This window comes from Miscanthus floridulus, chromosome 9 (assembly GCF_019320115.1).
Source record: "Miscanthus floridulus cultivar M001 chromosome 9, ASM1932011v1, whole genome shotgun sequence".
Lineage (NCBI taxonomy): Eukaryota > Viridiplantae > Streptophyta > Magnoliopsida > Poales > Poaceae > Miscanthus > Miscanthus floridulus.
Window position 1 is genome coordinate 14367405 of NC_089588.1, and position 14424 is coordinate 14381828.

A 14424-nucleotide genomic window follows, 5' to 3' on the forward strand; every position below is an offset into this window, starting at 1 on the left:
CGCATCCATGCATGTGGCCGCGCAACAGCGGCACCGCGGAAGGAGTGCGCGGCCGAGCAGTGGCAGCCACGGCGCAACAAGCTCCACGACACCGACGACAAGGCATGCTCGCACGCGCGGCAGAAGCGGATGGTGGCGGGGCTATGGCAGAGCAACGCGAGCAGGTCATGATTTGACCGGTCTCTGCGGCTCGACGCGCCGAGGAACCATAGGTCCAGCGTGGGACCAGGGCATGCGCGCTCATATAGGGAGCCGGGCCACGGCACAGCAGTGGGCGCACAGATGCTCATGCCCCTTGGCTCGTCCGCCATGGACGGCTACTGAAGCTCGTGGGGAGCTCGGCTCTAGTAGAGAGAGGGAGAGCCACGGGTTGGGGAAGACAGAGGGTGGTGTGGGGATTCGATTTCTGTGCTTCATGGCATGAGTGAGGGAGGAAAAAAAGGAAAGGGGCGTTGAGGGCCACGGGAGCCGCCATTGACAACCATTGGAGCTTTGGAGCGGCTCGACATAGGCAAGGAGAGGAAGAGGCACAGCTTGGAGAAGGTGGAGGAGGGTCTGGAGGTGCTCACCGCCAAACCAATCGAGCTACAATGGCTGGACGTGGGAGATCAACGGTGGTGGTCGTCATCGCGCAAGAATAGACGTGGCACACACCCGAGTAGAGGACGGAGGCGAGCGTGGAGCTACGGGGTAGGACGGCTCGGTGAGGTCAAGTAAAGAGGCCGAGAGCGCGATCGAGCGGGGAGGGAAGAAGTGTGGCTCTGCGTGCGCTCATGAATAGGAAAAGGAGGGCAGCGTTGCGGAATCACGCTCGAGCAGCAGCGTCGACCATGGCGGTAGGAGGAAAAAGGAGAGGGAGGGGGAGATAGGACTGACTCAGCCTAACTCATCATGTCACGACGTGAAACTGCGAGGCCGGCAGGACACACCGATTTTGCACGGACAACACCGAGGATGTAGAGACAAGTAAGGCAGGCAAGGACATGCGACGGAGACAAGAAAAAGCCAACAGAGATATTCATGACGCCGTAGAGTGAAACGACAGAACCAATAGTGAGGGAGGGAAGGCAACAAATCAGTATACGGTAGCAGCAGCTCGGCCAACCTTCATTATGGCGATCATCAAAGAAAGGACGCACTGGAGAGGGAGCAGTGGCACAACGACGGAACTCGATGATGCAGCGTGACGCTAATAAACTGGAGTTGATTGGTTTTGAACAAGGAGGAACGCACTACTGACGACAAGCGATAGAGCAAGATAGGGAGACGTCCCATCATCGCTGTGGACCCGTTCGCTCGCAAGTCAAAACTAAACCAAAGCTTTTCAACTGAGCGTGCTTTTCATGCTTAATCTAACAGAACATACTGTTCCCTAGCATCGTCGTTCGTCATTCCTAAATATTTCTACGCACTGCATAATTTAACTTGGGCGTTGATTCGAGTCCACAAAACTAGGTCACTGGATTCACTTATCACATCAAGTATCTTAAAAGAAATTCCGAGAAACTCGTTTCAAAAATTTGACTTAGGCCTAAATCACGGTGCTAAACGAGTTCGTAACACCAGGGGTGTTACAACCAACCCCCCTTAAAAAGAATCTCGTCCCGAGATTTGAACAAGAACTAGAAGGGGAAAACGCGATTACATTTCATAGATCAGGGATTACACGAAAGATTACATGACTTTGAATACTAAACCACATAGGGATCTAGGGATACATGGTTAAGAGCAACCTGGTACAACCGAGACCTACTCTAGAAGTCAAGATAGACGAGGACAATGGAGAAACAACAAGAAGATGATTATCCAAAACATGGCGTAGCACCAACAGATCCAGAAATAGTCGACTGAGAAGTAAAACATAGCGAACCCTAAGACCAAACTAACCAAGAGAACTTGAACTTCTTCGATGAACCGGATCCTTTCTTCTCCTCAGATCACACCATCACCTCAAACTAACGAACCTAACTTCACAACGTCAACTGGATTTCATAGCTCTGCTATGAATGCGAGAGGAATGGGGATGAAGAAGAAGAGTAAGGACCACGGGTATTTTATAGAGGTGAACGGAGGTGGAGCACAACACACTAGAAGTGGAGATAGCATGGATAGGGTACACAGACAGTTCATGATATGGAGATAAGGGCGGACATGGTGCGCTTCCTATGCGAGCAGCAGAGAGAGGATAACAAGAGGAGAGGAGAGGGATCCGCTCGACGAGGCTGGTGTGTGGGCGACCATGTTTCCAAGAGAAAAGAGAAAGGGGAAGGGGGGTTTGGTATGAGAGACGAGGCATGAGAGTCAAGAGCCGACCGGATGCTGGGGAAATGGAAAAGCACACAGTGCACAAGGACGGCGAGTGCGGCACGATGCTGCGGCCACACGAAAATGGGAGCTAAGAGCCCGATATAGACATCGTTCGTAGGGCACGCAACGGAATGACCCAGCATGCATAGCGTGGTCAACTAAACATAGGCTTGAGACATGACATCCACTCAGAATTTTACGACTACCCACAGCTAACCTTCCTTACTACTCTTATTTTTCTTTCCTTTACTCGACCACATCCATCTTTCATGTAGACTGAGACCACGTCCTCCAAAACCACCTCCTCTTACTTACCTTGAGAGAACACTATGCCATCAACCTGTTGTGGATTTCTCGTTTGAACACCTAAACATTTCCAAGGAAATTATTTGTATCAAAAGTGGTATGGCGGTGTAACTTGGTAAAGGTACTTGGTCAAGAACCTCGATACCAGCGCGTGTCGAGCAGCGTCACCATGTGGTAGCTGTATCACAGGGGGCCCTCGATTTCATCGTGGCACGATAAGCTATTAACCAGACAACTACTACCAACTTACATGCCATGAAGGCAGTGGGGTCATAGACCACAGAATAAGGGGAGTATTGCAAGGGAAAATTCAAACAACAAAGGTTCCCTTCACAACAAGGGACAAGGAATTCAAATCCAACAGCGGATTTATTTTAAAGAGATTCAAGTGTTCTGCTAGGACATCCACAATTAGTTGATACAGTGTCTAATGTTCTCCAATCATGGCTGGTTTGCTGACATCTGAATGTCAACCTCTCTTGTAACCTACTTAACATCGCCCTTGAAAACTTAAAGCACATCTAATAAAACTTAAGGTAGATGAACGCAATAAACACAGTGAACTAAATAAAATACATGTTCCAACAGTCTTATATGGGTACATCATACAAGCATTCAGGCTCCCATTCACGATACAACATTCACCTACGGTCAAACAATCTCAACAACTACGGACGACAACAACGGCAAGAGTACAATATGGAGGACAGCGACGAAAAGCACTACTACTACGGGTACAACATTACAAAGCAACTAATCTACATCCTCTCGTGGCAAAGGCTAAGTGAGATGAACCAAGGGCTCTTCTTCTGACACTTCCGAGGGTGGAGGTGCTGGCGGTGCTGCAACACTAGTTCTTCTTCTTCCAGGCGGGTGGATAGGGATCCCTTCTAAGATCGGGGCATCCTGCCTTTCAGCAGCCAGCGTCCTCCGCTTGGCCCTGGTGACAAGATAGGTCACACGTAGCTGATGAACATGTCGGTCTTCAGCCTCCTTCAGAGCTTCCGACATGGCAGTCTCTTGGCTCTCAGCAGCTGCAGCACTGGCATGCGCTTTGATGAGCTGCACCTGGAGCATCCAAGTGAAGATCTCGGCTTCCTCGGCGCACTGAAGGCACGCCCCCAGCTCCAAGGCTTGCCGGTCATACTGCTCATCCAGAGCGAGTAGGTATGTGGTCAAGTGCACCACAGTTGGACTGTCCTCTTGTGCATCCTGCCCTTGCAAGGCCTCCATGCGAGCCTTCCATGCCCGTCGATTCTTATCCAAAGGTGGAAAGAACCGCATGGGGGTATGGGCAATGGGCTCCTCATAGATCTGGTAGAGGTACCATAAGGCTTTGTGGGCCACAACTTGGTAGGTGTCGGTGAAGCTAAACCCGGTTACGATCACACTCTAGGCTTTAGTGAGGTTGGGGAACTCTTCACTCTTCCCGATGTAGACGGTAACCTCACACCGCTCGGTGCCATGCTCCTCATACTCACGGCCCTCATACTCAGGATAATCTTTGACTCCGAGCTTTTGTAGGGTGGCATGCAGGATTTTAGGAAAACTCTCAATGTTTAGGCAGTAGGTACTAACCCAGGCTCCTGCCATTCTTGGTGGTGGTGGTGAGGAAGGCTGAGCGAAAAGGTGGCTCAAAGGAAAAGCTAAGCGAGCTAAACTGCGCCGAGTGGTGGTGCCAATGACTAAGTCAGGCTCTACTTATAAATGCGGAGCGTTCAGTGGTCCTGGCGTGGTCCACCAGGGTTCCCGCGCGAGATCACTATGACGAATCGACCAAATTCCGCGTGTTTAAGGCAAGCGACGTCTGAGGCCATTACTGACTGGTGCAACTATAGGGCAAGGGTTCAACAAGAGCGCAGAAAAGGGGTATGGGGAGACGTGGGTCACGACAAGCGTGAACCACGACAAACACAGAGCACGAAGCCACAGTGCAGGCCTAACCCTAGAACAGAAATGAGGCCGTCGTGCACAATACGACACGCGTGACACCTATGTATGGCGTATCTGTAAGCAATACGGACGCTACAATGCACAAACATGATATGCATGAATGCATGTCCTATACGTCCTTCCACCGTTGCCAGCATATAGGGCAACCGTTCTAAGATTTTTGACACATCGTTCTCTCCTTGCAACTAGTCGATACTATCAAACTATACTCGGGTCAGTGTACCTACAGAAAAATTGATTAAACCTACCTAAGTCAGCAAAGTGCCATCTATCCTGGATACATAACCATAGTAATAGGGCTACTTATATACTTCGCATACACACGTCCTAACTTTTTGCAAAAATGGGTTGTCAAATTTTTGTTTAGAAAATATTTTTGAAGCCTTATTTTCTCATTTGCACTCTGATACCACCTGTGGCAGAATCGCCTAATCTAATACCTCCCAGGAGTGCTTATCTTCTATTAGACACTAAGCACTCAAAGGAGAATACTAAATTACTCGGTTTCATCGGGCACACCCCAGGGGAGAACCCAAAAATCCACATTTTTGCTATCAGGATCACAAATGAGAAAACAAAGCTTACATCATTCTGAACCATTTCTTACATCACTTTTAATACAACTTCAGAGTATAATATTTATTAATATAACAGTGGAATAAAATCATACTATCAGAGTTATAAACAATTTAATTGAACAGCGGAATATAAACATGTGATCAGAATTACAGCGGAAATGAATATCTAATCATGACATAATGAAGTATTGATAAATAAACTACGACAACAGATTATGGAACTTTCATTTATAAAAGCATTTGGTGAGAGTTATAATAACAACTACGATCGTAGCGTAAAGGAAATCATTTCTGAGCCCACCAGAAGGAATCCACACACAAGAGTCAGCTCAAGCATCCATCTGTCACCTACAACAGGGGGAATAAAACCCTGAGTACTCAATTGTACTAAGCAAGACTTACCCAATAGGAGGAAAGAAAAGACTCCAAGGATATGCAAGGCTATCTAACTTGTGGGTTTATTGCATTTGCAGGAAGCATTACTAAGCGTGCGTCCTTATATTCAATTTTTATTAATAGCCTCATTGGTTCATTAACTAACCCTTCTATGTAAGCACCTGTACTACTTTCAAGCAGGTGGTAAGCAATCAGAGTTCCATTTTCTTCTCCTTTCAACTTTCTGTTCTTACTACGGTGCTAGACATGAAACAAGCCGTACCGGATTGCCCGGCGATTCGCAAATCAATGCCCCCAGCTGGGTACCCCAAAAACACACGCCTCGCTTTTACTCAAGGCACAAGCAGGGCCAACCCATCACTCTCCTGTCCCGGGTGTCTAGATCCCTGTCCAAACTGGGACTCCAAGCCCTCGTCCCTGACTCCTGGACTCAGTGCGGTGCAAGGACCTCCTCCACCAAAATAAAACCCTAACAGTTGGTCCAGAAAGAGCTGGATCTGCGACAAGAGAGCAACAAGTCTTGCAAGCGCCCATACCCAAGTATGTGCTCGGGATAATAAGTCTATGACTTGCCTCGATGGCTTATGCAACGATCGGTCCTTAACCGACCAGACAGGGAAAGCAGTGTAACCAAGCCATGCCCCGCGTCCATGGCGACACAACCTCTTACACCCACCAATACCCAAACCATATCCCTACCCGGTCACCAGTTTACCTTTCCACCATTTATATTTTCCAAGTGATAACAATACTGTAATATATTTCCTATCTCTCGCGAGTGATAGGCAATCACTCGACTTCTACCGAAGTCCGGTAGCATAGCAATCTACACGATCCTATCATACTAGTAAGACTCATAGGATATATATATATATATATATATGCAAGTGGGTTTCATTTAACTCCTTAAAACTTAATGCACAAATATAAGTTAAACTGCAGAAAGTAGGGGTTATGCACGGGGGCTTGCCTGGGTAAGATATATTAAAAAGTTAGTATCTGCATCTTCAGATCATCCACCATCAGCTGGATAACAAGCCCATTGCATCATCTCCTAGAGAGAATACCATTACACCATCTTTGGATTCCCAATCATCCTTTAATTGATCTGTTGATCCATCATCGTATATATATGATATGCATTGATGCAAATGCATAGATGTAAATAATCAACGACAACCGAAATACTTAGAAACCCGATCATGCCTCACAAGCTAACGAGATAGCTCTAACGCTGGTCTACGTATCCATGTTGTCGAATAAGACATTATTTCCCGACAAATGTTTTAGTTATATAAACCCAAGTTGTTTCTTTATTCCGTTCTATCAATTTAATCATTATTCAAAATAAGACATCATTATCAATTTAGCAACTAATTATTCTGGAGCTACAAAAATTATAGTGAGTACCTAATATTGCTAGGAGCCTACGGTATAAATTTTAGATTCAACAATATTACCAATTTATCATAGAAATTCTTACAAGTTTATACTTTACAATATTAAGTGCCTTAAATTAATTATATAGCTCCCAAGAATATTATCCACTATATGAACAAATTATACTAGCAGGTAGATCATGATTTTTTGGAGCCTAACAAAACTGGTTTCACTATTTTTGGATACCTACACAATTCTATATTAATTTTATAAGTTTACTTTATAAGCTAAATTAGAAACTGCTCTACAACTTGAAAAGGCCGGCGCCAATGAACTGGCCCAGGCAGACGACGCGTGGTAGCCTAGAGCACGGTGCACACACGTGGCCCAGCGCAGGGGCGAGCGGCACCAAGCCAGCCCAGCAACGCCCCTGCGCTGGGCCACGTGTGCGCGGACGGCCCATGCGTAGGCAGCGGCGCGGACGGCCCATGCGCAGGGGGCACCTGTCCGGCCCAAACGGGGACGTGAGCGTCCCAACAGGCCCACGCCAGCAGCGCTAGTGGCACAGGCGGCAAGTAGCGCGGCACATTTGCGACACGGCCCCTGATCTATCCTCAATTTAAGCCGCGGTATGAAAATACTATTCATGCGAGTCACTGTCTTTGCAATAAGAACCCCGTATTCGTTTCTATTCCCTTTCTCACCTTCCTTCCCTTTCCAGGAGCAGAGCACGGACGAGGAAAATCACCGGCCGGTGGCGGGACAGCGCATCCATGCATGTGGTCGCGCAACGGCGGCTCACGTGCGCGGGGAAGGAGTGCGCGATCGATCGGTGGTAGCCACGGCGCAGCAAGCTCCACGGCACCGACAACGGCGGGGCCACGGTGGAGTAACGCGAGCAGGTTGTGATTTGATCGGGCGCTGCAGCTCGGCGCGTCGAGGAACCGCAGGTCCAGCGCGAGACCGGGGCACGGGCACTCATGCGGGGAGCCGGGCCACGGCGCAGTAGCGGGCGCACGGGTGCTCATGCCCCTTGGCTCGTCCGCCATGGATGGCTACTGAAGCTCATGGGGAGCTCAGCTCTAGTAGAGAGAGGGAGAGCCGTGGGTTGGGGAAGACAGAGGGCGGTGTGGGGATTCGATTTCTGCGCTTCATGGCATGAGTGAGGGAGGAAAAAAAGAAAGGGGCGTTGAGGGCCATGGGAGCCGCCATTGACGACCACTGGAGCTTGGGAGCGGCTCGACACAGGCAAGGAGAGGAAGAGGCGTGGCTTGGAGAAGGTGGAGGAGGGTCTGGAGGTGCTCACCGCCAAACCAATCGAGTTGCAACGGCTGGACGCGGGAGATCAACGGTGGTGGTCGTCACCGCGCAAGAACAGAGGTGGCGCACACCCGAGTAGAGGATGGAGGCGAGCGTGGAGCTATGGGGTAGGACGGCTCGGTGAGGTCAAGCAGAGAGGCCGAGAGCGTGAGCGAGCGGGGAGGGAAGAAGTGTGGCTCTGCGCGCGCTCACGAAGAGGAAAAGGAGGGCAGCGTTGCGGAATCACGCTGGAGCAGCAGCGTCGACCATGGAGGTAGGAGGAAAAAGGAGAGGGAGGGGAGATAGGACTGACTCAGCCTAACTCATCATGTCACGACGTGAAACAGCGAGGCCGGGCACGGACAACACCGAGGCCGCAGAGACAAGTAAGGCAGGCAAGGACATGCAACGAAGACAAGAAAAGGCCGACAGAGATATTCATGATGCCGCAGAGTGAAACGACGGAACCAGCAGTGAGGGAGGGAAGGCAACAAATCAGTATACGACAGCAGCAGCCCGGCCAACCTTCATTATGGTGATCATCAGAGAAAGGACGCGATGGAGAGGGAGCAGTGGCACGACAACGGAACTCGACGATGCGGCGCGACGCTAATAAACCAGAGTTGGTTGGTTTCGAACAAGGGGGAACGCACTACTGACGACAAGCGACGAAGCAAGACAGGGAGACGTCCTGTCATCGCTGTGGAGCCGTTCGCTCGCAAGTCAAAACTAAACCAAAGCTTTTCAACTGAGCGTGCTTTTCATGCTTAATCTAACGAAACTTACTATTCGCTGGCATCGTCGTTCGTTATTCCTAAATATTTCTACGCACTACGTAATTTAACTTGGGCGTTGATTCGAGTCCACAAAACTGGGTCACCAGATTCAATTATCACATCAAGTATATTAAAAGAAATTTCGAGAAACTCGTTTCAAAAATTTAACTTAGACCTAAATCGCGGTGCTAAACGAGTTCGTAACACCAGAGGTGTTACAACAATTGTTTATACTATTTAAAAGCTAGATTGTGGTATGCCATTTCCATTTAATCGTCAGCTTATTCTGTTTGAAGGGTCATGTTAGAAGGTGGCGACTGACTCTTTAGTGTTTAAAGTTTAGAAAAATATAGCCTACCAATCACACTAACAATGGATAAAAATTAAATAAAACTAGAAACATTACCCATCAGTCTCTTGAGCTTTTGGAGTGAAAAGGAAGAGCTTAAAGACGGTGGGGATGTTAAGAGGAGGTGAGCTGCGTTCCTAGAAGGCTAGGAATCAGAAGGTGAGTCATCGACAATGCCACAATGGTTTTAAGGTTTAACCACACTTAGGAATGGTTTGTCCAAACTGAGTTTTGCATATTCAGCCGCCACGGCTCTAGTGTGTAAAATTTTACAGACACACTCCTCGTGCTTGTAAAATTGCCTTGATATGGTGATCGGAGTAATTCTTTAGATTATCCATATTTAAAATAGCAATTTAAAAGAATAAGTTTTTTTTTAAATAGTAATTTATAAAATTGCATACTCAAACATGATTCGTGGAGCTAAAAAAGACAGAGGATAGCATCTGCACGGAGCCCAAGGGCAACCAAAATTCTACTGCGGCTGCCGCTGCCGCTGCCGCACCTCCATAAATTAGCCTCTCCTAACCTCTTGTGCTTACGCCCTTGTTCGCCTCCCAGCGGCGTCTTCCTCTTTACTCCCGGTCTCCCTCCCTCGTCGCCGTCCATCCGCTCAGCTCAGCCTACTCACTCCACTGACTGACTGGGTGTGCGTCGCTGTGGTGCATCAGCCATCAGCAGCCCGCGCCGCGCGGCGCCAAAACACACAAACTGCTCCCCCCCGCGCTGGCGCTGGGTCGCCCGATCGCCATGCGCGCGGCGGCTTCCTCTTGGCGTTTCTAGATGGGCTCCTCCTCGCTCCTCCTCTTCCCCTCGTCCTCCTCCGCCGCATCCTCCGCCCCCCACTCCTTTCCCCACTCTCATGCCACCGCCACCGCCTCCACCTCCTCCTCCCACTCCTTATTGCCGCCGCTGCCTTCCCCCCACCTCCCTCCGCATCCTCCGTCCTCTTCCTCCCAAGACCACTTCCTCCTCCACTACCTCCACCAGCTAGACCGCCAAGAAGCCGCCGCCGTCATGGTCCGCAAGCGCCCCGCGGCCGACATGGACCTCCCGCCGCCGCGCCGCCACGTCACGGGCGACCTCTCCGACGTCACGGCCGCCGCCGGTGGTAGTGGTGCCCCCTCCGCCAGCGCGCAGCTCCCCGCGCTGCCCACTCAGCTCCACCAGCTGCCCCCCGCGTTCCAGCACCACGCGGCGGAGGTGGACGTGCCCGCGCCCCCGCCCCCAAACCCGGCGGCCCATGCTCATCAGGCCCAGGCGGGCGGCGAGGCGGCGGCCGCGTCCACCACCGCGTGGGTGGACGGCATCATCCGCGACATCATCGGGAGCAGCGGCGGCGCCGCGGTCTCCATCACGCAGCTTATCCACAACGTCCGCGAGATCATTCACCCATGCAACCCCGGCCTCGCGTCCCTCCTGGAGCTCCGCCTCCGCTCCCTCCTCGCCGCCGACCCCGCCCCACTGCCGCCGCCTCCTCCTCAGCCTTCGCAGCAGCATGCTCTCCTGCACGGCGCTCCGGCCACCGCCGCGGGGCTGACGCTCCCTCCCCCTCCACCGCTTCAAGACAAGCGCCGCCACGAGCCTCCGCAGCAACAGCAGGAGGAGCCGCATCCGGCGTCGCAGTCTCCCAAGGCCCCGACGGCGGAGGAGACCGCTGCGGCAGCCGCCGCGGCCGCGGCCGCAGCTGCCGCGGCCGCGAAGGAGCGGAAGGAGGAACAGCGGCGGAAGCAGCGCGACGAGGAGGGGCTCCACCTGCTGACGCTGCTGCTGCAGTGCGCGGAGGCCGTGAACGCGGACAACCTCGACGACGCGCACCAGACGCTGCTGGAGATCGCGGAGCTAGCCACGCCGTTCGGCACCTCCACGCAGCGCGTCGCCGCCTACTTCGCGGAGGCCATGTCGGCGCGCCTCGTCAGCTCGTGCCTGGGCCTGTACGCGCCGCTTCCGCCGGGGACCCCCGCCGCGGCGCGGCTCCACGGCCGCGTCGCCGCCGCGTTCCAGGTGTTCAACGGCATCAGCCCCTTCGTCAAGTTCTCGCACTTCACCGCCAACCAGGCCATCCAGGAGGCGTTCGAGCGGGAGGAGCGCGTGCACATCATCGACCTCGACATCATGCAGGGGCTGCAGTGGCCGGGACTCTTCCACATCCTCGCCTCCCGCCCCGGCGGCCCGCCCAGGGTGAGGCTCACCGGCCTCGGCGCGTCCATGGAGGCGCTCGAGGCCACGGGGAAGCGCCTCTCTGACTTCGCCGACACGCTCGGCCTGCCCTTCGAGTTCTGCGCCGTCGCCGAGAAGGCCGGCAATGTGGACCCGGAGAAGCTCGGCGTCACGCGGCGGGAGGCCGTCGCCGTCCACTGGCTGCACCACTCGCTCTACGACGTCACCGGCTCCGACTCCAACACGCTCTGGCTCATCCAAAGGTACTCCATTTTCGATCCTGCCTTGCTTCCATGTCAAATCTTGATGCAATCATGACCTCTTTTCAGCTAACACTTAGTTTAACCAATGTGGCATTGGATAATGTGTGAGCCGCACGTCAAGCATCCACTCGTGGTAGTACATCCAGTACAACGATTCTAAAATATTCTTCAGAGGTTTATACTAGTAAAAAAATCGCGTTTTGGAGCTCAAAAAGCTTGTCATTATGACCAAGCAACTTTCTAGGCTTAAAAAGGTTGAATCTTGACAATGCTTTTGAGATGATACCGTACTGGAGTAGTCTGTAGTAGTGTATCCTCCATGGTCTTTGGTGATCCCAGAACCACAAAAGATAGATTTCGCTTGCATTTGGTTAGTGGAGATCACTAGGAGAGGAGGGAGCTGAAAGTTCTTATCATCATGACCAACTTTCCATGCCAAAAGGTTTCTAGTTCAAGTGCTGCCAGGACGATGATTACTAACTGAATGGAATAACTGTCATCTTCTATCACTAATCACCATTTCTTAATACAGAACCACTAGATCACCATCATCAGTAAGCTAAACTCAAAAAGGCTTATCAAAAGTGTTATCTTTCTCCTCCAACAATGACTGTCATGCCAGTAGTACATATCTGTCCATTGTACTTTTTGGTGAACCATCTCATCTCAAGCATGAGATAAACATGTACGTAAACTGCAATGTCCTTGATTTGATGCATCATTAAAACCGCTAATCGATGCCACGGATCCAGTCCTGTGACTGTCCGTCCTAGCGTCGAGCGTCGTCCTGGCAATGCCATCAGACAGATTCAGAATCGATTGGTTGTCACAAAACGCACATCCTGACTGACGACTCTTTGGTGAACCATCTCATCTCAAGCATGAGATAAACATGTACGTAAACTGCAATGTCCTTGATTTGATGCATCATTAAAACCGCCAATCGATGCCACGGATCCAGTCCTGTGACTGTCCGTCCTAGCGTCGAGCGTCGTCCTGGCAATGCCATCAGACAGATTCAGAATCGATTGGTTGTCACAAAACGCACATCCTGACTGACGACTCCTGTCCCCCCCCGGCCCGTTGGATTGGACCACGGGGATTCAATTGTTCATTGATTCCATCCATCCATGGACCTGCAGGCTGGCCCCCAAGGTTGTGACAATGGTGGAGCAGGACCTGAGCCACTCGGGCTCCTTCCTGGCGCGCTTCGTGGAGGCCGTCCACTACTACTCGGCGCTGTTCGACTCGCTGGACGCGAGCTACGGTGAGGACAGCCCCGAGCGGCACGTCGTGGAGCAGCAGCTGCTGTCGCGGGAGATCCGCAACGTGCTGGCCGTCGGCGGGCCGGCCCGCACCGGCGACGTCAAGTTCGGCAGCTGGCGCGAGAAGCTCGCGCAGTCCGGGTTCCGCGCCTCCTCGCTCGCCGGCAGCGCCGCGGCCCAGGCGTCCCTGCTGCTGGGAATGTTCCCCTCCGACGGGTACACGCTGGTGGAGGAGAACGGCGCGCTCAAGCTGGGCTGGAAGGACCTCTGCCTTCTCACCGCGTCGGCATGGCGCCCCATCCAGATGCCGCCGTGCCGTTGATGAGAGTTGTTTGTTACTACTACTACAGAGCTTAAATCATTCCCAGCAGTTCTGCCAGTTCTTTTGCATCTGTAGCTAGCTGCTCGATTTGGTTGGTCATCAGTTCTGAGATAAGAAAGCGAAAACATTTCTTCTGATCACTAATTGCTGGAGTAGATCCATTCATAGTGATAGTTACTGATGTAAGCTTAATTAGTTTAAATGGTGCATCTTGTTCAGCTGTCCATCGTTTCGTTTCAGCAATGTATCACCAGTTAGTCCTTGTTTTTAATGTTGCTGTTTTATTTAATCGCTGTTCATTTATGCGTAGTTTCTCAGGGAAGTAACCACCAAGTATTTGTGGCTAGATCAATGGGATCCTAATTCCATGTTTATACATTTTTTTGCCAAAAAGAAAAAAAGATCCATGTGACCATGTCTAAAACTGAAACTATAGTACTAGTCCATGTTCAACTGTTCCCACTGCCTTTCCATAAAAAAAGTGTTCCCGCTGATTATACCCTTGTGGAGTTGTACTTTACTGCTGATTTCAGTGTCTTGATACTGCTAGTACTGATCTTTGGTGGAGTTCCACCCTTTCGATATGCGCTGTCTCCTTCTAACATCGTTTTCAGCTTTTCTCCCCCCCTCCATCTCCATGACTCTATGAGCCGAGGTCATTAGCTTGTCAATTCTTGCGTCTTGACATTCTGACCACTGGTTCTTTACCCAGTGTCAGTCATGCACATTCCCTAATAAAGTGATGAGTGTATGGGGACGTATTTTGTTAGTTCACCGTCCCCATCAAGCGATCTCACTTGACTACTTTGTTTAATTAGCACATTCAGATTAGTGCCCTGTTCGTTTGGCTGATAAGCCACGGTTGAAAGTACTGTTGGTTGATTTGTTGTAAGAGAAAAATACTGTTCGTTGACTGAAAAAGTACGGCTTATAAGCCAAACGAGCCGGGCGTAGAACCGCCTCTCCGTGCATTATTTAGTATGCAAACTACTAGTCGACTGCGGTTTGTTTGTTTAGTTTACAATTACAAGTGTTGTTGAGATCAGAAGTGGGGCAGAAGGAATTGTTGC

The 14424-nt window shown here is 51.0% G+C and overlaps 1 protein-coding gene across 1 annotated transcript; it reads left to right on the forward strand.

Moving 5' to 3' along the window:
- Positions 1-9901: 9901 nt before the first annotated feature.
- LOC136483462 (protein SCARECROW-like) lies at positions 9902-13609 on the forward strand. The gene is made up of 2 exons (XM_066480544.1): positions 9902-11767; positions 12910-13609. The coding sequence occupies exons 1-2, from the start codon at positions 10128-10130 to the stop codon at positions 13352-13354; spliced, it is 2085 nt and encodes a 694-aa protein (XP_066336641.1). The 5' UTR covers positions 9902-10127; the 3' UTR covers positions 13355-13609.
- The last annotated feature ends 815 nt before the right edge of the window (positions 13610-14424 follow it).

Coding starts and splice junctions, on each gene's coding strand:
- LOC136483462 (XM_066480544.1), top strand. CDS start 10,128: ATGGGCTCCTCCTCGCTCCTCCTCTTCCCCTCGTCCTCCTCCGCCGCA. Junction 11,768..12,909: donor ACGCTCTGGCTCATCCAAAG/GTACTCCATTTT, acceptor ATGGACCTGCAG/GCTGGCCCCCAAGGTTGTGA.